The sequence below is a fragment of the Lathyrus oleraceus genome, chromosome 6 (genome assembly GCF_024323335.1).
Source record: "Lathyrus oleraceus cultivar Zhongwan6 chromosome 6, CAAS_Psat_ZW6_1.0, whole genome shotgun sequence".
Classification (NCBI taxonomy): domain Eukaryota; kingdom Viridiplantae; phylum Streptophyta; class Magnoliopsida; order Fabales; family Fabaceae; genus Lathyrus; species Lathyrus oleraceus.
The window spans coordinates 34774564-34797051 of record NC_066584.1 but is presented as its reverse complement, the minus strand read 5'-3'; the positions used below and the strand labels follow the sequence as shown (position 1 = coordinate 34797051).

The window sequence follows — 22488 nt, the reverse complement described above, 5'->3', positions numbered from 1 at the left end:
TGGAAACTGCTTTAAATGGGAGCTTATGCCATTATATACATTATGGGAAGACTTTTTTCTTTCGAACACAGCATTAGAAGCCAATGTTCAAATCAATATACAAAACAAAATTTCGGTTATCCTACCCTATAGATCAAAAATGATGTAAAGAATGGTGGATGATAACTACATTGCATCTTGCTGTACATTGTAACTAATTTCACCCCCTAAACTGCATGCCTCATCATGATAATTGAGTATTCTGGGGGCACTTATATTTACGCTGCATCCAAGTTTCAAATCTCTGAACCAATATGAGGAATGCACCACCCAACATTAACAAATTTCTTTTTACACTGTCATGAACAGAGATGGTTTGGGTGCTTCAGGATTCAGCCATGGGAGTGTCTGCCTTGAATTTATCAGGTGCAAATGGCTCCAAGGATCCCCAAGTTCTTCCAATCTTTAATTTAACATTCAGAGGAACTGCAAACGCATACGTGTAAACAGTGAATATGTGATCTGACCATACAGTCAGAAAACCTAAATTACTTTTACCAGTCTATATCTTCAACCAAAAAGAATAATTTGTTTAAGGAATACAAACCAAGAAGTGATACTGCATTCTCCATGCTGGTCTGCAACAATATTGCAGCTTCTTTCACCACAGAGGGATCCACTTCCAGCACCAATTCATCGTGTACCTAGTTAACATTTACTTAAATGATTACAACAAAGAAAAACATTTAAAAAATTTAGAGAATACAAATCCTTTAAAACTAACCTGTAACAGAATCCGGCAACGATCTCTAAGCATGTGGAACTTGGTTGCGCCTGAAGAACTTGACTCCGGGTTATCAACACCAGAAACAATTTCAGAGTAAATTTTAATCATTGCAATTTTAATTATGTCGGCAGCAGATCCCTGGGAGAAATAGAATGAGGCAGATTATAAATTAATTTTGATATCTCTGAAGGAAACACTAAATGAATACTGATATCTTTGAAGGAAACACTAAATGAATACTGATATCTTTGAAGGAAACATCCCGATTTAGAAGAGGAAAAAAATATAGTACACCTGACAAATGGAATTTACAGCTTGCCTCTGGGCTCTTGATTTTTCTGTACTGCTGCCAAATTTTATTTTTGACAAAAATCGTTTCCTTCCCTTGAGAGTCTCCACATATCTGGATCAAAGTTTTCTACATTATTAGATATAGAAATCCCAATTTAAGGAAAGAATAGGTGTCATTTACAATAGGGACAAATATTTGAAATACCAGTAAAAGCGATTATTTTGTCAAAGAAAAAGATAAATCAGCAATATAATCATTCAAACTAAAGAGCATCTGATGCTTAGATAATCGTCATCATGGTATCCTGCTAAAGGAATGAGTTAGGATGTGCAAAAGTGGCACAAAGTCTCCTCACCCTTTACTACGACAAAATGCAACAGCTTCACGAAGCCAAGAAGCAACACCAGGAAAAGTGCTTTTGAAGTTACTAATCCTTTCAGCAGCTTCATCCGAAGTGCAGTCCATTTGTTCTGCAAGGCTATTTGGACCCATACCATAAAGAATTCCATACACCATCTTTTTGGTCTGCTCTCTCTGCTGGGAACCCACGGAAACCTCAGGACATCCAATCCATCTTGCTGCTATCATTGTGAAGACGTCTCCATCAGGCTTACTCAGAAGCTCTATAAGTGAAGAGTCTTTAGAGAAATGTGCCATCAACCTCAATTCTATCTGAGAATAATCTGCTGTTAACAGTAACCAATTATCCTGCAGTCAAAAGAGATATATAAGAATAGAACACAAGTCACCAAATATAAAGCACAAAAGCGGAAGAGAAAAAAAGATATAAGAGGATCTGAATGACAGGTTGAAGAATTTAGAAAAGGCTTAGATTAGGAGGCGTAATTAGAATCCAGTGAACTTCAGTTAGCATGTGTGATTGGCAGGGACGGAGCCATATTGATACATATGAGGGCATGTGCCCCTACTAAGTTTTCATGAATAATATTTAATACTAATATATTTATAATAAAATCAAAAAAAATATCTATTTAAGATATTATAATCTATCAATTAATTAAAAAAGTATTATTACTATTAATATATTAAAAATTAAATGTAAAATTATATAATATATGAATAACGGCATGGTCTTGTTTGAGATGATTCTGAATTTTTTATTTTTGAAATTAAAATTTAGATAAAATATAGTTAAATTTATTTTGTACTTAAATTATAACACAATTTTTCACTAAAATTTTAAATGATAATTTTGTGTTATATATTTTTATTTTAACACAAAAGTATCATTACCATTTTTTTAAAAGGCAATATCATCACCAAACATTGCAAACAATTACTCGTAGCATCATCATTAGTTATATAAAAATAGATAGATAAATATTTTTTTTATAATAAATTTTAGAAAATTATACAACTAAAAATTTAAAAAACTTTTTAAATATTTTTAAAAAATAAATATGATAAGTATATAATATAACTAATTTATAAAATAAGGTAATGCCCCATAACTTAAAATCTCTAGCTCCGTCCCTGGTGACTGGTATCATGTTGTTAGTTTGTAAGAGGAAAGAGAAATAATTTTTAAAATTATGGTTGGACCTAACTCAACCTTATAAAACCGGGTCGTAAGGTGAGGATTGCCCAAGTTTTATAGACACTACACGGATCATATCTCTAGGCAGTGTGGGACTAACACCCCTTCATACTCAACACAATGAAAGTGCTGAAGGCTGCAATGAAGGTAACTCGAATGCCGCAATTAGGCGGCTAGGGACAGACTGCAATGAAGGCGGAATTTCCAAAAAAAATAAAACTTCAAGTTATTATTGCGTTAGACTCTCATAAAGGAATTAAGAAAATCTGAATATTCAGTTTTGTAACTGTTATTATAATATTAAGAGTAGTTTAATGGCAGCTATTATATTATTAGAAGTAGTCATGTTTATTAATTGTGTGGGTTATGTTTAGAATAAATAGGGGAAGATAGGGAAGAGTCTGTTTATCGTGGATTTTGACAGGGAAAATGGGTCATTTTGGCATTGGGGAGGTGCACACCCTCGAAGTTCGGTTATTTATTTTATAATTCAAAGAGATTTTCTCTATTTTCTTTTATATATCAGTTGGTTTCTATCATATTTTGATGGTTTTGAATAAGCACTAAGACACTTCTTTATACTAATACAATGTGCCAATCGGAATTAAATAAGGAAATAAATCATGATTAAGAGCAACCAACAAATAATTAAAATAACCAGAGTTAAGGGCATATGTCACCTGCGTAGGAACAAAGAAGTCACGGGCATTGATTCTACAACTCTCATCAACTTCACCTCCATTTTTGTCTCCTATCATCTTAAAATCAACCGGATGCTCAACACACTGCATTACCAAACAAGTTTGTACATCCCATTAAATGTAGCAGTTAGCTGAGAGAAGAAATAAACAAAATTAAAACATGTGATAAGAGAACCCAAACCTGAAGATTAGGTTCCTCCATTGAAAGCCGTCCAGTTGCTGTGGATGTTTGGAGCCAATGACCATGTAATGTGTACTTCTGTGTGCTTACAGATAGCCTAGCCAGAGAACAAATTGATCCTAGTGTAGAGTTCAGGAGCTTTGCCAATGTACGGTGCTCTTTGATGATTGGAACAATGGGATGTTCATGCCTGAAATAAACACTTATTAAAAAACTGCATTCAATCAAACAAGTACTTACTGAGGTGCATAGAGAACTTAAGGACAAGTGATGTTAAAAGAAGCTCAGCTTTCCCTCCACACACCCTTTTGTAGAGTGGAAAAATCATAGACAAGGACAATTTTTGTTCAAAATGAAACTAGAGATGTGGACATTTACTTTGCAAATCTAGGGGTTGTAAGTGTTATTTACTCTTCTACTTATTTACATACATCTCCTCTAAGAGAAGTTTAAATTACATTTGCAATCCTTCTTATTTTGAAATATATATATATATATATATATATATATATATATATATATATATATATATATATATATATATATATATATATATATATATATATATATATATATATATTACACATTAGTCCATTTAATGTGATATAACTTTTTATGTATAGCTCTTCTCCATTTACGATTCTTAGCTAATGTAGAGTTTTGAACCCTTACTCTTAATTGAGACACTAGAAGATGGAAATATATATGTTGCACTAAGTTATTCAAAACTTAACTTTATCTTTTATAAACCTAAAATTAATAATAAGGTGTTAACAACTAATTGTTGGTGACAAAGTTTAAAGAAAAGTAATTTCCAAAGCTCAATCATAGTCATTCATCTATGTAGTCTAGGTTTTATAATAAGATTGGATGATGGTGTAATTTACTCTTTTCTAAAATGCATACGAACGAAACATCTAATCATAAAAACGTACGATTCTATTTAGTATGTATCAAAGAGAAACAACAGGGAAAAGGAAACTTTTTCAATACCGTAGTGCATCCAAACAATGTTTGTCAGTACTTGGATGGTTTTTCCCCTTATTTTTTCCATCAGGAATCGGCAGTTTCAAATGTTCATACAGCACCTTTGCAATATCTGCTGGCATATTCAATGAAAACGTCATTCCAGCCAGTTTGTAGGCTTCCTTTTCAAGTTGCTTCAGCCTTTTCACCAACAATTTCCGAGCCTGGATGCATCTCTCCAAATCAACACCAATTCCCCAAAGCTCCATGTCAGCAAGAACATTCACCTAACATGTGTTAAAATAGCATCAAATACTTCAAATGTATCTTCCTGTTAAGATTCCCTGTCCATGTATGAAAGCTGTTGATATTTGTAAATACATAGTGTTAGAATATTTGTATATAGAATAGTCCCACATCGACTATATCATGTAATTAGTTGTAATCTCTCTATATATAATAAAGTCTCCGTAGTGCTTTTAAAACACACGGTTTAACCTAAATGTCTCTTAGTCTCTCCTAATTCAATATGGTATCTAGAGCCTACTAAGAGACAACTTTTTGCCGTGCTTTACCCGGTTGACCCACTGTCTTCCGGTGATAATTTTTTTTCTTCTCAAATCATGTCATCATTCCGGTTTGCCTCTAACTTCTCCGGTTTTGCCTCTAACTTCTCCGGTTTTGCTTCTAACTTCTCCGGTTTTGCCTCTAACTTCTCAAAATTCTCAGGTAAAACCACCCTACAACCCTGATTGTGTTTCTTTAAGCCATGGGAGATGTTGATGCCATCTCGTTTACTAAAGTTCCGCTTATCCCATGTGAAAAACTAACCGGATCAGCCAACTACAACGTATGGGCTCGTGCTGTCGATATGTGGTTTCATGGTCAGGGATATGAAGATCACCTAACCACAAAATTGGTTGATGTTGCCGACGCAAAACTCGCTAAATGGAAGAAAACGGATGCCTCTCTCTGTACTGTGTTATGGTTTTCCATCGCACCCAACCTCCAAGCGCAGTATCAAGCCTTCTCCACTTGCAATGAGGTTTGGGAAAAGGCTAAGAAAGTCTTCTCCAACGACGTTCATTGTCTATACAGCGTCATCCTCAAACTCGACACACTGAAGTTGCAAAATATGGATATGCAAGCCTATCTGAGTAAGCTTGATGCCTTGAAAGCGAGTTTCGAAACTCTCATGCCTTAGGCAAAAGATGCAACAGCTCATTCTGAACAACAAAGTAAATTTTTCATGGTCATGGCACTTAAGGGACTACCACCAGAACTCGAGTCCGTTCGTAATCAGATTTTATCAGGTACTATTGTTCCTAACTACGATGCAGTTAGTGAACAACTGTTGCGCTTGGCTACACCTCATGCATTTGGTCCGGTTTCCCCTCCATCTATTGTTGCTCCAACACCAGGTGACACTGCTGCCCTTGCATCTCTTGGCAACAATCAGAATCGCCTTCGAGGAGGGTCATCCAACTCCAAACCTCGTCCCAAGTGTGACCATTGTAACCGGCTTGGACATACTATCGACCGTTGCTGGAAGTTACATGGCAGACCTCCACGCCAGGTAAATGCAGCTCAAATTGATAATCCAGATACTATGCAAACTTTACCTTCTCTTCAGAGCCCTACGCCAAGCTACGAGGATTTTCTCAAGTGGTGTCAGAATAATCAGACCTCTGGTTCCACGGCTTCGGTTGCACACACTGGTAATTCATCTGTTTGCTTCTCTCAATCATCTCCTATTGGTCCTTGGGTCCTCGATTCTGGTGCGTCTGATCATGTTACCGGTAATAAAGGTCTTTTTTCTTCCCTCTCTACCTCTAGTTTCTTACCGAGTATAACTTCCGCAAATGGTTCTCAAACCCGATCCCAAGGGATTGGTACTGTTCAAATTTTACCGTCTCTCTCTGTGACTTCTGTCCTATATGTACCTAATTGCCCATTTAATTTACTGTCAGTCAGTCGTTTAACTCGTTCTCTAAATTGTTCTATCACCTTTACTAATAGTAATGTTACTTTGCAGGATCGGAGTTCGGGACAGACGATTGGCGTCGGATGTGAGTCTCAGGGCCTCTACTACTTCTCTATGTCATCTACCACATGCTCCACCACAGATTCTCCACTCATTATACATGCACAGTTAGGTCATCCAGGTCTTCCCAAGCTACAAAAGTTGGTGCCTAGTCTATCTAAATTGTCCACTTTACATTGTGAGTCTTGTCAGTTAGGGAAACATACTCGTAGTCACTTTCCTGATCGAGTCAATAAACGGGCTGCGTCCCCTTTTGCTTTAGTTCACTCCGATGTTTGGGGTCCCTCGCGTACCGTGTCGACTTTTGAGTCTAGATATTTTGTAACTTTTATCGATGATTTTTCACGTTGCACATGGTTATTTTTAATGAAGAACAGATCTGAATTGTTTTCTATTTTTGAACAATTTTATCGAGAAATAAGAACCCAATTTGGTTTGTCTATTCGTACCTTAAGAAGTGACAATGCACGTGAATATTTATCCCAACAGTTTCAAACTTTTATGTCATCCAATGGTATTCTGCACCAAACATCTTGCCCTCATACACCCCAACAAAACGGGGTAGCCGAACGCAAAAATCGGCATCTTGTAGAAACCACTCGGACCCTACTAATCCATGGTAATGTTCCTCTCCGTTTTTGGGGGGATGCGGTGCTTACAGCATGTTACCTCATAAATCGCATGCCCTCATCTGTCCTTAATAATAAAATCCCTCATTCAATCCTGTTTCCAAATTTTCCTCTCCACCCAATTCCTCCTCGAGTATTCGGGTCAACGTGTTTTGTACACAATCTCTCCCCTGGTCTTGATAAACTAGCAGCTCGATCACTAAAGTGTGTCTTTCTTGGTTATCATCGTTCCCAAAAGGGTTATCGTTGTTATTCTCATACTCTACAACGATACCTCATATCGGCCGATGTTACCTTCTTCGAGTCTGTTCCATATTTCGGGTCCAACCCAGTATCTCCGGAACCTCTTCAAGAAAGTACTTCCACACCTTTTCCGACAGTTATTAATGTCCCGCCTACCATTATCCCCCACCAGTCTATGGCTCCTGACCCCCCTACGTCTCGACCACTTCAAACATATCAGCGTCGTCGTCCAACGTCTGTCGTCCCCGTCCCTGAGGTCATACCTGTCCCTGAGGTCATTGCAGACTCTCCTCCGACGCCTCCGCCATCACCGGATCCGACCCTGCAACCTGAGTCCGATCTTCCGATTGCCCTTCGAAAAGGTATACGTCAAACACGAAATCCGTCTCCACATTATATTGATTTATGTTATCATCGTCTTTCCCCTTTGCAGTATACTTGTTTGTCTTCTTTGTCTTCTGTTTCTATTCCTAAAACTCCAGGTGAAGCATTATCTCACCCTGAGTGGAGGCAAGCAATGATTGATGAAATGTGTGCTCTTCAAAGCAGTGGTACCTGGGAACTGGTTCCTCTACCCCCTGGGAAATCTTTAGTAGGTTGTCGTTGGCTTTATACAGTGAAGGTTGGTCCAGATGGTAAGATTAATCGATTTAAAGCTCGCTTGGTAGCCAAAGGATACACTCAGATTTTTGGATTGGATTATAGTGATACCTTCTCGCCTGTAGCCAAGATGGCATCTGTTAGACTTCTTCTAGCCATTGCAGCCATTCGGCATTGGCCTCTTCATCAACTTGACATCAAAAATGCCTTTTTACACGGCGATCTTGAAGAGGAAGTATATATGGAGCAACCACCTGGATTTGTTGCTCAGGGGGAGTCATTGAATATGGTGTGTAGGTTACACAGGTCTCTTTATGGTCTTAAGCAATCTCCGAGAGCTTGGTTCGGCAGATTCAGCGCTGTAGTACAACAGTTTGGTATGGTCCGTAGTGAAGCTGACCATTCTGTTTTTTATCGTCACTCAGCCCAAGGGTGTATTTATCTTATTGTGTACGTAGATGATATTGTCATAAACGGTAGTGATCAGCAGGGTATACTCCAGTTAAAACAACATCTCTCGAATCAATTTCAGACAAAAGACCTTGGTAAACTCCGTTATTTCTTGGGTATTGAGGTAGCCCAATCTAAAGATGGTTTGGTGATTTCTCAGCGGAAATATGCTATGGATATTTTGGAAGAAACAGGTTTGTTGAATGCCAAACCAGCTGATACTCCTATGGATCCAAGTGTCAAACTACTACCCAATCAGGGGGAGCCTCTATCTGACTCAGGAAGGTATAGGAGATTGGTTGGAAAGTTGAATTATCTCACAGTCACACGTCCAGACATTTCTTTTGCGGTTAGTGTGGTAAGTCAATTCTTAAATTCCCCGTGTCAAGAACACATGGATGCTGTTAGCCGGATTATGAGATACATCAAATGTGCTCCAGGAAAAGGTTTAGTGTATGAAGATAAAGGACATACTCAGATAATTGGATACTCTGATGCTGATTGGGCAGGGTCACCCATTGATAGACGATCCACCTCTGGGTATTGTGTACTTGTTGGAGGAAACCTTATATCCTGGAAAAGTAAGAAACAAAACGTAGTTGCAAGATCAAGCACCGAGGCAGAGTATAGGGCCATGGCAATGGCAACATGTGAACTTATTTGGTTAAAGCAGTTGCTCAAGGAACTTCAAATTGAAGAAGCAAGACCAATGACACTTATTTGTGATAATCAAGCTGCATTGCACATTGCTTCAAATCCAGTCTTCCATGAGAGGACCAAACATATTGAGATAGACTGTCATTTTGTTAGAGAGAAGATCGAGTCAGGTGACATCGTCACAAGCTTTGTCAATTCTAATGATCAATTGGCAGACGTGTTTACAAAATCTCTGAGAAGTCCCCGAACTAATTATATATGTAACAAGCTTGGTGCATTTGACTTATATGCTCAAGCTTGAGGGGGAGTGTTGATATTTGTAAATACATAGTGTTAGAATATTTGTATATAGAATAGTCCCACATCGACTATATCATGTAATTAGTTGTAATCTCTCTATATATAATAAAGTCTCCGTAGTGCTTTTAAAACACACGATTTAACCTAAATGTCTCTTAGTCTCTCCTAATTCAATAAAAGCAATGTATGCCTTACAATATACCCATTTGAGCTAGATTTAGGGGTTGAATTGGGCCCAATCTACTCTCAATTGTAATATAACCATTTAAATTGATTGAACATAAAATCATAGTAGTAAACTATAAATTAACTTGGAATAGTTAATGATATTCCCGATCATATCATGTTAAGAGTCTCATATCAGATGATATATGACATGAACATATGTTTATAAGTAGGGGCAATCCTCACCTTACAAGCCGGTTTGTAAGGTTGAGTTAAACCCAACCCAAATTCTAAGATGGTATCAAAACCTATTCAAGATCCACTATAAGGTTGAGTTAAGCTCAACCCAAATTCTTATTGTCTATTGGTGACAGTATCGAGGACATATTAAAGAGCAAAATAATATAAGGACAACAAAAGATAAGAGTCTTTCAAAATATAACATTGGATTGTGCCCACCAAACTTTAAACAAACCCTTAACTGTGTTAAGCTATATATAAATAAATGTCTCGAAAATAAAATAAAATGCACTCTCCACATAGAAGCCAATTTCACCCATTAGTCACATTACTCTGGTTTAATTACATTTGTTTCATTTGACTCTTTCCTTAAGTTTTCATGCAACGTTAACACAATATGATGCATTTTTATTGAAGTTGTGCACTTATTGCAGGAATTATAAACCTTAAATATAAATTCACACAAAATGATCAAGTTGCGTAAAATGAATTTTTAAGATGTCTCCAGCATCGGGTCCTAAGTGAATCAAAAAATTGTTCAATGCTATTTTTCTTTCTCAAGATAAATATTCGATATTAGAATTTATAACTTATTTTGGCATGTAATGACTGGTATAAAAGATTAAGAGCAAAAGAAGATTGAAAATAACATCAAACATCACATCGCTTTTCTTTAAATGTACCGAAGTTTCATAGATTCTTACCAGTGGGATTTCTATTTCCATAAGCACTTCTACGAGTTTCTCAGAAACAAGCAATTTCCAAAGAACAGCACATAATGCTCGTGTTTGAGCAACCCGACGGCAGCAACCATTATGAGCAGCTTTACGCATCTGATTCCTCCACCTGCCACACTGATTAGCTGCTCCTGCATCCTCGGGGGATAACCTTTTCTTTACCTCCTAAATTACCAAATGTCATTGTTAATACTAGTACACTCAACTATCAAGTCACCACAAATTGAGAACAAAGATGTGCATGTGTGTACACCAATGTATGCAGTACAAGATGACTATTTAGGTTACCTTATCCAGGTTTGGACTAGAGCTACTCTCTTCATCAGGCCAAAGAATCCAAGCAACAATGCATACGTCAATTGCCTCTTTGACATGGATTGGGGGCAACAATATGTAAGAATTGTCTACAACTTCAAGGTTCATATTTTTATCAAGTAAGTCAACAGAACCAAACCTCTGAAGTGAAACTGATGGCTTTTTTAGCACCTGAATCTGAACTTTCAAATTCCAGGTGAACTTTTTCACACTTTTTTTCCCTATTATTTTGCTAATCCTGCTCCATCTATTCATGGCATTCATCAAATCTTGCTTAGAATTAGACGATGAACCTTTCTGCTTATAACTGCATGCACTCAAGGAAAAACCGTCGTCTTTTCTATTGTCAGATAACAGAATATCCCTAGGAAGATTAATATAATACATGGGAGAGTTTTCCCAGCAGATGGCAATCCCATGTACTTCAAAAGGGGCAGCAGAGTGCAATTCCAACCGTTTGATGTAATGGATATCAAAGTAGAACGCTGGTACTGTATCCCATAGATCCAAGAATGAATCAAGTCCACCAGGACTACTAACTGCATTGATGGGCCCTTTTCGGCTGGAATTATTCATGTTACCACTAGCCAAATTCTCCTTATGATCTTGCTCCCCTGTACCATGAGCATGGCATCCATCATGTATATTGGACTTACCATTTTGTTTCTGTAACTGGCCAGAGAGGGTAGTAACATCGGGAATTTTGGAAGCACCAAGAGTCATACTGAGCTCATTTGTTGTAGGTACTACAACTGGAACATTAGACAAACTACATGGCATCGCTCTGTCTGATTTTTCTTCTACAGAAGCCCGAGCATCATTGTCAGATGATTTACTCAAGTCCTTTTCTTTTTCTAAAGCAACTATCTTAGAATTATCCATATGATTTGCATCAACAAAGCTATGACTGGTGTCAGCTGTGTCACTTCCAGAGGAACTTCCAACTTCTTTTCTGATAGAATTGCGTGCAGGGGTGGGTATGGGTGGAGCTAACTGCGGGACATCGTATCCGAGTGACTTGAAGGCTGAGAAAGCAGCAATCCTTGCTTCTTCAGCTTTATCAAGAACAATTTTGCGAGCACCATTCTTTATCTTCTTTGCAACACCAAGTTGTAAGCTCCTTTGTGCAGAACCTTCAAAAGAAGTGGAATCAACTTTCAATGATAAAAAATAAAAATAAAATCTAAAGCAGCTTCACATACTTTAAATTAAAAAATTGGCATAACAAATTTAGTTGGTGAAATAGAGTTAAAAACAAACACAAGAATGCACATGGACAAACTAGAAATATAATGCATTGCTAATGACATTTCACTTGAAAGCATCCTCAAGAAATAAAGAGTATGTTAATCCAATATTTTATCTGTTTAACATATATAGTTTCAAGGAATAAAACATAAACAAAATAATCTCAACCATTATTGCTACCTAAAAATGTTAGACTAATTACAGACAATTTTCACACATTACCTTCTGTGGCCCATGATGAAGATTCAAAAAGTGCTTTTACTATTTCAGGAATGGATGCTTCGGCAATTGCAAGAGGCGTGCGTAAACCTGCTTTATAGAGTGCTCTTGCTCGAGAGCCCTGCAAATTGAATGGAAAAGACAGGGGAAAAGGTGAGTACTTCAACAATAAACCATAAGTTATTTGAAGGAGTGTGTAAAACAGACATAGAACTTGAGCTACTTACTTTAACATAGGGAATGGTGGTAAGCTCAACAACTTCTGCTCTAACTCCAAATGAAACACGATTTTGAAACTTGGCGACTAAGCCTTCAAGATCATGCCACCCCAACCTCTCACAGAACACAGCAACCATAGATGCAAACCGACCAGCATTTTCTTGCAAACCTTGAACCATTCCTCTGGCAACTTTAAATGATTCACAAACCTCACCGACAGGAGTTTCCTTCATTAAAGCATATTTATTCATAAAATTTTAAAGATAAGATGGAAAAGAGAAAAAAAAGACAGATAGGGAAGGAGCACAAAAGCATAATTTACTAATAAAACTCTTATTACTTCCAAAACATTAAGCCTAAGGGCCTAATTACATTTTATGCTAATAATGTCGGCTATTTAAAAAATACAATTGTGCAAGTGTTGTACAATATACCAACTGTATAGCACTTACAAAAGTATTCTTAACAAAAGAGACCCTAATGTTTTAACCCTCCGTCTCAAACTGAAATTAAGCGTAAGCTCTAAGCTAGTTCAACATTATCAATTACCAATTACTATAGATAGTTATGCATTAGAAATCTTGTTACATCAGTAATTCTTGAACATGTACAACTGGACACAAGTGATCGTTTACTATACAGTCACTGTTACTGGTGTATCTTTGTGGTTCTAGCCTCATGTTACTATACTACTCTTCCTCCTCATGTTGTAAACCCTATGATACCTCAGAATGATGAAGACGGGGAGCATTGGTGCAAAATGACATGGCACAGACAAGGAACGGCTTTTGGCAAGGTTCTAGGCCAAGGGACAGGCTAATGAACCAAACTCGCAAAGGAATGGGAAGGATCCTGAAACTATTGATATGGGTCTTGATGATTAAAGGAAGACCTAAAATAATTTGTTAGTGTTACTACGGTCGGATCGACAAAAAATCATATCATATCTGAAGTTATTAATATTATAATAGTCTTCAAGTGTTGTATGAGTGTAAATTGATCTCTCTCCATATATAGGATATGTAACAACAAATAATATGAAAATAGAATTTTATCATCAAATAATACAAAACATAAATTCATTAGTTTCAAGTTCTTAGTTTTCGGAAAAAGACTCATTGCCTCCTAAATTGGTGTGAAGTAAATAAGTGTTTTCAGGGCGTTAATTTAGTTCTTTTCACATGGTTTCTTCCTGAAACTTTCCGTGGTTAGATGAGCAAAGAGATTGGAAAGCTCTATTAGTACATTTTTCCCTATTTGTGGTTGTTGCCCTAGGCTATGAGTTTTAACCAAGAAGCATTCCTTATCATCCTTCTGTTTTTTTTCCTAACAATATTCTTTTCTTTAAAACAATATTCATTAACAAAAATAAGCAGTAGAGATATTTGAGTCCATATACTAGAGAAAAGCACCTGTACTAAAAGAGATAAAATGAGAGCAACATAGAATCTTCTACAGACACGAAGTGTTTGATCTTCCGAGTTGACAGTTCCACTTGAGATCCCATGTTGACCTTTCCGTTTATTGTTCAACCATCTTGACTTGTTTGAACCCATCGGTGCACCATGTGCCATACGCATCAAGAATGGTTCTGTCACGCCTACTCGATTGCCAACTGACTACAAAACATATTACAATTACAAATACAATCAACAATATTTACAAATATGTCAAGATTACATTGTTATTTCAAATCTACAAAAACGGAAGACTCAAAAATCGATATCTATAGAGGTGGAATGACGATTCAAATTAAACGCTTCTGAAGTACAGGTAAACCTTATTACAAGAATCACACTGATGTATACATCTTTCTGTAGAAAAAATTGGTTTCTTAGAAATTTATTTCTTCCTAAACAAAAATGATATACTATGTACGCAACATAAAATAGGTGATAGTAAGCATGTGGTGAACTCTAAGAAGGTTTAATAACATTATTGGCTGAAAAACAAGAATGGGGAAATTTATTTTAACACAAACTCACCTGATCAAGAGGAGACAATTTCATAAAACGCTCATAGTACCATTCCCAATCTGGCTCAACATCAACATTGATTGGCGTCACCAAGTAAACCAAATGCAAGTCAGATGCAAGGACAAATCCTTCCCTTGCCCTTGAAAGATCAGCCAACACAATCTAAAAAGTCAATCACAACATGGGTTTAATGCCAATCACAACATGATTATACTACCTAATATTGCAGGAAATGCCAGGTCAAAATCAACCCAAAGCTAGTTAAAAAGAGCAGTAGCAAAGAATAAAAGTATAGACAGAAACATTTACAAGTGATTCTTCCGGACAGAGAGAACTGCCAAAAGATGCACGTCCAAGAGGTGTGGTACTGTAGAGTTTAGTGTCTTCATTCCATTCAAGAAATTTTCTTTGGCACAACCATTTTAGGGATTCTTGAGCTGATTTTACCACCTCCAGGAATGGTTTCGTGGAGTTCAAAAGAGTACATCTAACATACCGGTGAATGTCATTAGCGGTTTGAACTATTCCTCCAGCAACCACTTCTAAAATTGCATGAGTCATTCCATTTAAATCTTCAGATAAACAAGAATATAACGGTGGACAGCTTTCATTCAGAAGTCCCATAATTCTTTTTAACTCCTCAGGTTTGCAGATGAGTACCTATGCAAGTCAAAGCCACATAGATATGCCCAAATAAATTATGATAGCAATGTAAAAAGGTAAAATGAAAGAGAAAGCGAAAGAAGAAGAAAAAGGAAAAGAAAGAAAGATATGAGTACAACAAGGGAACAATGGGAAAAAATACAAAAAAATAGTAGAGTATACAACAAACAAAAACATAGAAACTCTCAACAATCTATCAACATGACAGCCTAGAAAAACCACACATACACTACCGTATAAGAGTTAAGGATATAAGAGAAGAAGTCATACACTTTCTCCTTTTGTATCAATTCCAGTTCGACCAGCACGACCAGCCATCTGCATGTACCTCGTCCCATCAATAAAATCACAACCAATTCTAGGTTGTCGGAAAATTACTCTCCTAGCTGGTAGATTAACTCCGGCTGCCAAGGTTGATGTGGCAGTTAAGACGCGTAAAAGACCTTTCCGGTAACAAGTTTCAACAATCTCTCGTTCCTCAACCTATTAGAATTTAGAATGGTAAAAAATGGGTTAGGCCGTGTAGGTAGGTAAAATAAACCCAGCATTCCATTGAGATCAAATATGAACTTCTACTCCCAAAATATAAGTCTAGTAACAATGTTAGTGGAAACCATAACACCAAAAGAATGGAATTACCGTAAGGCCAGCATGGTGAAATGCAACACCAGCTGGAAGAGTTTCTTCCAATACGGGGTCCAACCCAGCAGGGCACTTTCTCAAGGAGTTAATAGCAGAAGTAATATCAGCAAACTCACAATTATTCTCATTAATATCAACAGTGAAGCTTTTAAGGAACTTTGCAACATGTCTTGCAGTTGATTCACAACCCTTGCGGCTAGAGCAAAATATTAACACCGACTGTCCCTCTTGAACAATCTGAAAAAATATCAATTATTCAAAATTGTTTATCTTGAAGAAATGCAAATTGTAGTTGTGGCTAAGACTTTAAATTGCCTACCTCATTACATAGTTCAACAACATGATCTGGATCCTTGCCACCAAGGTCAGCTCCTTTTGGGATTGTTCTAGAAAGTTCCATATTCTTGTTATAAATGGAATTACCAACTTTAATATATTCTTCTAAAGGAACTGGCCGGAACTCTGTCTGGTATAGTGCTGCCTTGATACAATTTGGGACAAACAGATTTATAAGAGCTTGAAGCGGGAAAATTGACCAAGTAACAATTGCTTTTTACAAAGACATGCCTTGAAAATTTAAAGACTAATGTACATTAATTCTATTAATTGCTATCCTAAAATTAAATTAAGGAAAGAAAGGCTGACAAAATAATGAGAAATATGAAAAACCGTTTCACAAATAAAGAGGAAATATATCTATCTATCTATACAAATAAAAGACAATAGCAGAAAGTCTTCCTATGAAACAACATAGGATAATCATCATAAAAGGAATCATTTTTACAAATGCAGCATTGTCAAATATACCAACAATAAATAGTCATCCATTAGAAATATTAATTGCTAAGATATAATTCACAGGAGAACTTCATACTTCAAAGGAAACCAACGCATCATTGGATCAAAACAATATGCTGGACTCATACAAGAAGAGCATGCATCAAATATGATATCAGAAGAAAGTCTATGTTATCCAAATGTCGAGATACACACATATGACATCTCATTGTCATTGAGTAGCCTGCTGCATAATTGGTTTCTTATATTCCTTTGTGAAATTTTTTCCCATATACAACAAATCATTAGGCAATTCTGATCAGCTGATTGCTAATCATTATCCAATTGGTCAAAGTACAACATCTACATATGCAAATACATAGTGTCATATAGTACTGCATTTTCCACGTCTACATTTGAAGAAAGCTTTTCCCTAGTTATTTTGGAAACCAAAAGAACAATATGATAATATAATCCATACTCATCTAGTTATTAAGTCAAAAGAAAAGACCAAGCAAACTCTAAAAATACCATCATCTGCAATTTTCATGATAATAGCCTTGGTGTTCGGAACATTGAATCATCTTTAAATTACTGCGAATAATATTGATAACTATGAGATAATTGAGTCGATAAAGTTTCAAGTCAGGCATAAAAAGACTAAGTATTCTGGTATGAATTCAGAATAGTGAGGCCGTGATAACAGGGCATATGCTAGAAGTGGTGATGATTTCAGGGTATATTGATCTCCTGTGTCTTCCCCTTACTTTGTTTCATCCATAAACCCAAATAAATCACTTAATGTCACTCAAATTTGTTTTCTGCTAAAACATATTAACCATGAGACTGATAGCTCAATCAAACTGAAAAATCCAATATTCCTCTATTTCAAGTTAGTGTTTATTAATCATTACATTCAAAGTTATTTTTCTTTTGGATGAAAAGTAAAATTAAGAATGCTAAACATGTATGTATTATGCTGTTAGCATAGCAAACACCAGGTGGATTTAGGTTTTATAAGGCTAAATATCAAATTTTAGTAAAAGTTATTCGGATCCAATTTCAACAAATTGAAGCAATTATAACACCTAGGTGGGATAAGGCTTACTTGTTGAAGCAATTATAACACCTAAAATCACACTCAAAAAAAATGACAGCTGGCCAATAGTAAGAGAAAGCGAAAGCCCAATAATTTATGTATATGTCTATGATATGGAATAAGTGGTACTCATAATTATTCTTACTTGAAGCCAGTCAGCAACTGCTGCAACGTTTGGCATTGTCGCACTCATTCCAACAATCTGCAGACCTTGAGCAGGATCATTCTTGTCACTGCTTCCACCTGAACTATCTCCATCACTTGATTTTGAAATGCCCTCCCCTGCTGCATAGCGAAGCTTTGTCAACATAAGTTCTAGAAGATAACCTCTGCGTGGATCACCAACCTGTTAATAGATGTAGAGAGGAATAAGCCATGGGAACCTTCTAGTGCACCTTTTCTATTTGTCTTTCATTTTTCATAATAATCAAATACAAAAATGCTGAAAGAAACAGTGTATAATAGAACCCATGACAAATAACTACAAAAGTAAGGACTTGTGATACCATATGCAGTTCATCTATCACAATGATTCCCATTTCTGATAGACGGCCCTCTTCCAATAATCTATTGATTAGTGAGTTTGCCTTCTCTATTGTGCATACGGCTACAGAAGTATCTTTAGGAAGTGTTCCGCCACCTTGGTTCCCATAATAACTACGAACATGCTTACCAAGCGGCTCAAGAAGCTTTTCAAGATGTTCTGCCTGCATGAATCAAAAACACTATAATAATTTAAAAAATTGAAATTTTCATATATTTTACACTAGATACCATAAACAGCTCCCCACAACCAAAAATGAATTTTGACAGAAAAAACGATAGAGGATAACACCTTTTCTGCACAAATTGATACATATGGAAGAACAAGTATTGCCATTTTTTCAGTTGTTATCACCCTCCGCAGCATTAAAATCTCAGCAACAAAACTCTTTCCAGCACTGCATCAAATGAAAAGCATTTCATCCATGAGTTCCTCAAATAAAAAGACAGAAAGATAGCAAGAGAATGACAGATAGAAAGAACAGAAAGTAAAATAAAATGACATACAGCAAAACTTCGGCGATAAAAGAGACAAGAATATAAAAGGGTCTGCATTTTCAAGAAAAAACATCCATTTATTGACCCGTATAGTAGTAGTGGTCAGTAGCAAAGTTGAGACTTTAGGTGAACTCCTTATTGTCGGAAATGAAACTTATAATGCACAGATCCAACTTTTTAGATAGAGGCAGCCCTACTCCCCCTTCTTATCCCCAAGTTCATGTTCCACACATCTAATTCTTTAAACAATATATCAACGAAAATGACAGAACTATGACTTAAGATTTGCAGTAATTGCCAGTTAAACGATAAAATACCTGGTAGAAGCACAATACACAAGATTTCTTTTTTGTAGGACACCATTCACCCGAAGGCAGTCAACCTAACAAATGGAAAATATATAATAAAAAACACAAACTAAAATCAAATAGAGGCCTAACTCAGCCTCAAAGCCAAAACTTCAGAAAAACGAAAGGTAAATTGGTTGGAAAAAAAATAGGAACCAGGACTAACAAAACTAAGTGAATCAGTCATACAGAAGGAGAATAATGCACAGTAAATCAATATAATGACGTAAAAAGCATCTTTCAATGAAATGTATTTGAACCTGCCAATTGTAAAGCTTTGAAATGCCTTTCTTTCTATATATGTTGCATATTTCAGGTGGGAGCCAGCTATGTAGGTTTAAATGATCATCAAGTGACACATGACTTGAAGGAGTTTTGGCTTCAACAGATGCATGTATATTAATTGTTGTTCTGGCCTCATTGTTGGGTGAATTAAAACTATTAGATGTCATATTGATATTATCCTTTCCCGCTCTTTTGCCTAATGCATTTACTAAAATCTTCTCCTGCACTTTATACGTCTGTTCATATGCATGACTTGCTACAGAAACAGATTCATACTGCTTTCCAGACCCACAAGTGACATTGACCAGATTATTGGCTAGACAATTTTGAAGGGTATTCTCATCCATATTATTGTCCTCGTACGTAAAATCAAAATGCCTTACAGGAAGGCTGGATGCTTCTTTAATAGAATCGTTTGTGCGCATATCCGCTAACCCTTTGTTTTTACTTTGATCCAATATCTTCCTTGCTTTACCATCATAATTTTGTAAATTACATGAGTTCATCTCAACTTGATCCCCCATCACATTACTTTCTTCTATAACCTTAGAAAAATCATTACCCATGGGAACGGCCAAACCATCAGCAAGTTGAATTGCTTCGTCCCAAAAAGCCTCTCCGGGCGAAAACATCGAGCTTCCGCGTGTTGACTTTGGAGTTCCCTTAATACATGCTTTAACAATCAAAGATCCGGGTGTTTGGCATTCAGCCATATTCATAGACTTGGGAGTATTACTACATTTTCTAAAACCTGTGTCAAAGGCATTAGTATCACCGCCATCAGAAGCCTGCCACGTAAAAGGCAAATCATTTAACACATCAATATATATATATTTGAAGTATGAATTTGGCTACAAAATCTAAACTAGTAATGAAACTGGTTTCAACCTTTGCAGAGCAGCCTGCAACACTTTTCATGGTATTATAGATTTTGTTGCTCAAAATGTTTTCACGGCCAAAATGTGGCTCACTGGTGCCATCACACTTCGGGGGTATAATACCATTTTCTTCTACTAATGTCAGAGAATCATGTCTCTTGTGGTCTTTCACTCTCGCCTCCAATGGTGAACTAATGCTCGGGTGCAGTTCACTGAATATAATTTCATATACTTTTAAAGTTTAACAACAGCAATAATGATAATTACTAATAATAACAATAACAATAAAAGACTAAGGGTATGTTTGGATTGGTGGTATGGGATGGAATGGAATGGAATGGAGTGGTAACTAATGAGATTCCATTGTTTGGATTTGTAAATAATTGATGGAATGGAATGGAACATGATGGAATTCATTCCATCCAATTTCATCCAAATCTCTATTTTTTGTTCCATCCAATTTGGGATGTATGAGATGGAATGAGACATTTTTAATAAAATAACTAAACAATAGAGTGGAATCTATATTCCATTCCGCTCCGTCATATTCCGCTTCGCTCCGTTATGTTCCATCAATCCAAACATAGCCTAAGAAAATAAACTATCAACAACAATCCAGATTGTGCATCTCAACCGGAAACAAATGGCCCTACAAAAACTACTACTCACAAATATATATACAAGGAAGGCAAAGCTACACCGGAGATCCTTTAACTTAATTTAAAGTTACAAATATATACAAGTTATGAACTATATTTAAACAGAGTAGAGTACCCGCAATAGAGAGAAAAAAGTTCTGCTTTAAACTGTCTGAGCTCCGACTTTTCACCAACATGTCTAAAATCATTTAATTTGTTTTCCTGGACAGTATCATCAACCACAATCACTTCCTTTTCAAACCCGGTCCGAGTAGCATTGGGGTGTTGAACCCCTTGAGCTAATGAAACAGGCTGGTTATCAAGTCCATTATCAAGAGAATAACTAGCAATATCCGTCGCCAATTTTCTCCGAACCAAATCCGGCCTCACTGGCTCGTCGACCAAGTCCCCCTGAGACGGAATCAAGTAATTTTCCAATGATCCTTTAGCACTTGGAGACCCATCAGCCACAAGCCTTGCACCTTTCTCAAATTTCCCAGCCTTAGAAATAGGTGAAATCACTTTCCTTTTCTTCGTAGCATAAAACTGTGCAACAAACAACAAAGCCAGCAATGCAAGTCAAAAAAATTCAAATTTCAAATTTCAAAATTTAAATATGAATTATAATCGTAAAACCAAAAATTAAACAGCGACATTCAAGGATTCAATAATTAGCTCGTAATGTGAAACGGTGACGTCTAGGGTTTGGGAAAGTAGAAATGGAAATAGAGAAGGACCTGATTGAGGCGATTCCGAGGGGAAGAGGAAGACATGGTGGGAGAGATTGGTGTGCGTGAGGAGCGGAGGCGGAAGGAAGTGTGGGTGGTTGCTCGTCGTGGTGGACTAATTAGGGTGAGAAGCCATGAACGTTGAAGAATTGTTTGAATATTTTCGCGTGAAGCGAATCGCAAATTTGAAAAAGAGAATGAAGCGGTTTATACTGACAGTGATGCTGGCGGAAGAGGGTGAAATTGAAAACATTTGGAAAATATTTTTAAATTTTGATCAATTTATTTTGATGTTTTTTAAAATTTAATTTTCAATCAGATATTTTTAAATTTTAAATTTTCATGGTCTTTTTCATTTTATTGTCTCATTAATAGCATAGCATATGTGTTCTATATTCATATCATATTTAATAAATATTTTATTTTATAATAATTAATTTTAATATTAAAAAAATTAATTTGAATCATGATTTTAATTGAATTTTTATCATTGCTTTGTTAATGGAAAACTCAGGTTCGTCGTTTCCCAACTCATCCTAGTTGTTTTCGTCTTCCAGCTTGATTTCAATCACGAATTATGTTTCTCATCTTCAATCCTCCATTTTTGTCTCCTTCCCGCATCGTCTTCCACCATTAAAATGTCTGAGAAATCAGTTTCAAAAAGATACTACATAAATCGTTCATTGAGATACAAATGTCATTGTGGTATGGATGTTCCCTTGATGACAGTATGGACTGATGCAAACTCAGGACATCGTTTATATGGATGTGGAATGTATAATGTGTGATTTTCTTTATGTTATTTTTGATGTTCTTCTCTTTTACTTTATCTTCATTCTACTCTATTGATTTTTCCATATGCAAGGTTACAAGAAGTGTAACCA

General features: G+C 36.3%; 1 protein-coding gene across 1 annotated transcript; it reads right to left on the bottom strand.

The window, feature by feature from the left end:
* Window positions 1-7: 7 nt before the first annotated feature.
* On the bottom strand, window positions 8-21844 carry LOC127092179 (helicase and polymerase-containing protein TEBICHI). The gene is made up of 26 exons (XM_051031007.1): window positions 21614-21844; window positions 21013-21422; window positions 20249-20450; window positions 19336-20148; window positions 19046-19110; window positions 18523-18628; window positions 18194-18394; window positions 17833-18033; window positions 16131-16292; window positions 15809-16048; window positions 15440-15652; window positions 14816-15166; window positions 14516-14668; window positions 13943-14149; window positions 12539-12757; window positions 12315-12432; window positions 10818-11977; window positions 10497-10694; window positions 4492-4751; window positions 3499-3688; window positions 3297-3401; window positions 1414-1766; window positions 1061-1169; window positions 764-904; window positions 587-683; window positions 8-465 (listed from the first exon to the last, which is right to left on the bottom strand). Exons 1-26 carry the CDS (start codon window positions 21647-21649, stop codon window positions 365-367), a joined length of 6411 nt encoding a protein of 2136 aa, XP_050886964.1. The 5' UTR covers window positions 21650-21844; the 3' UTR covers window positions 8-364.
* Window positions 21845-22488: the final 644 nt, after the last annotated feature.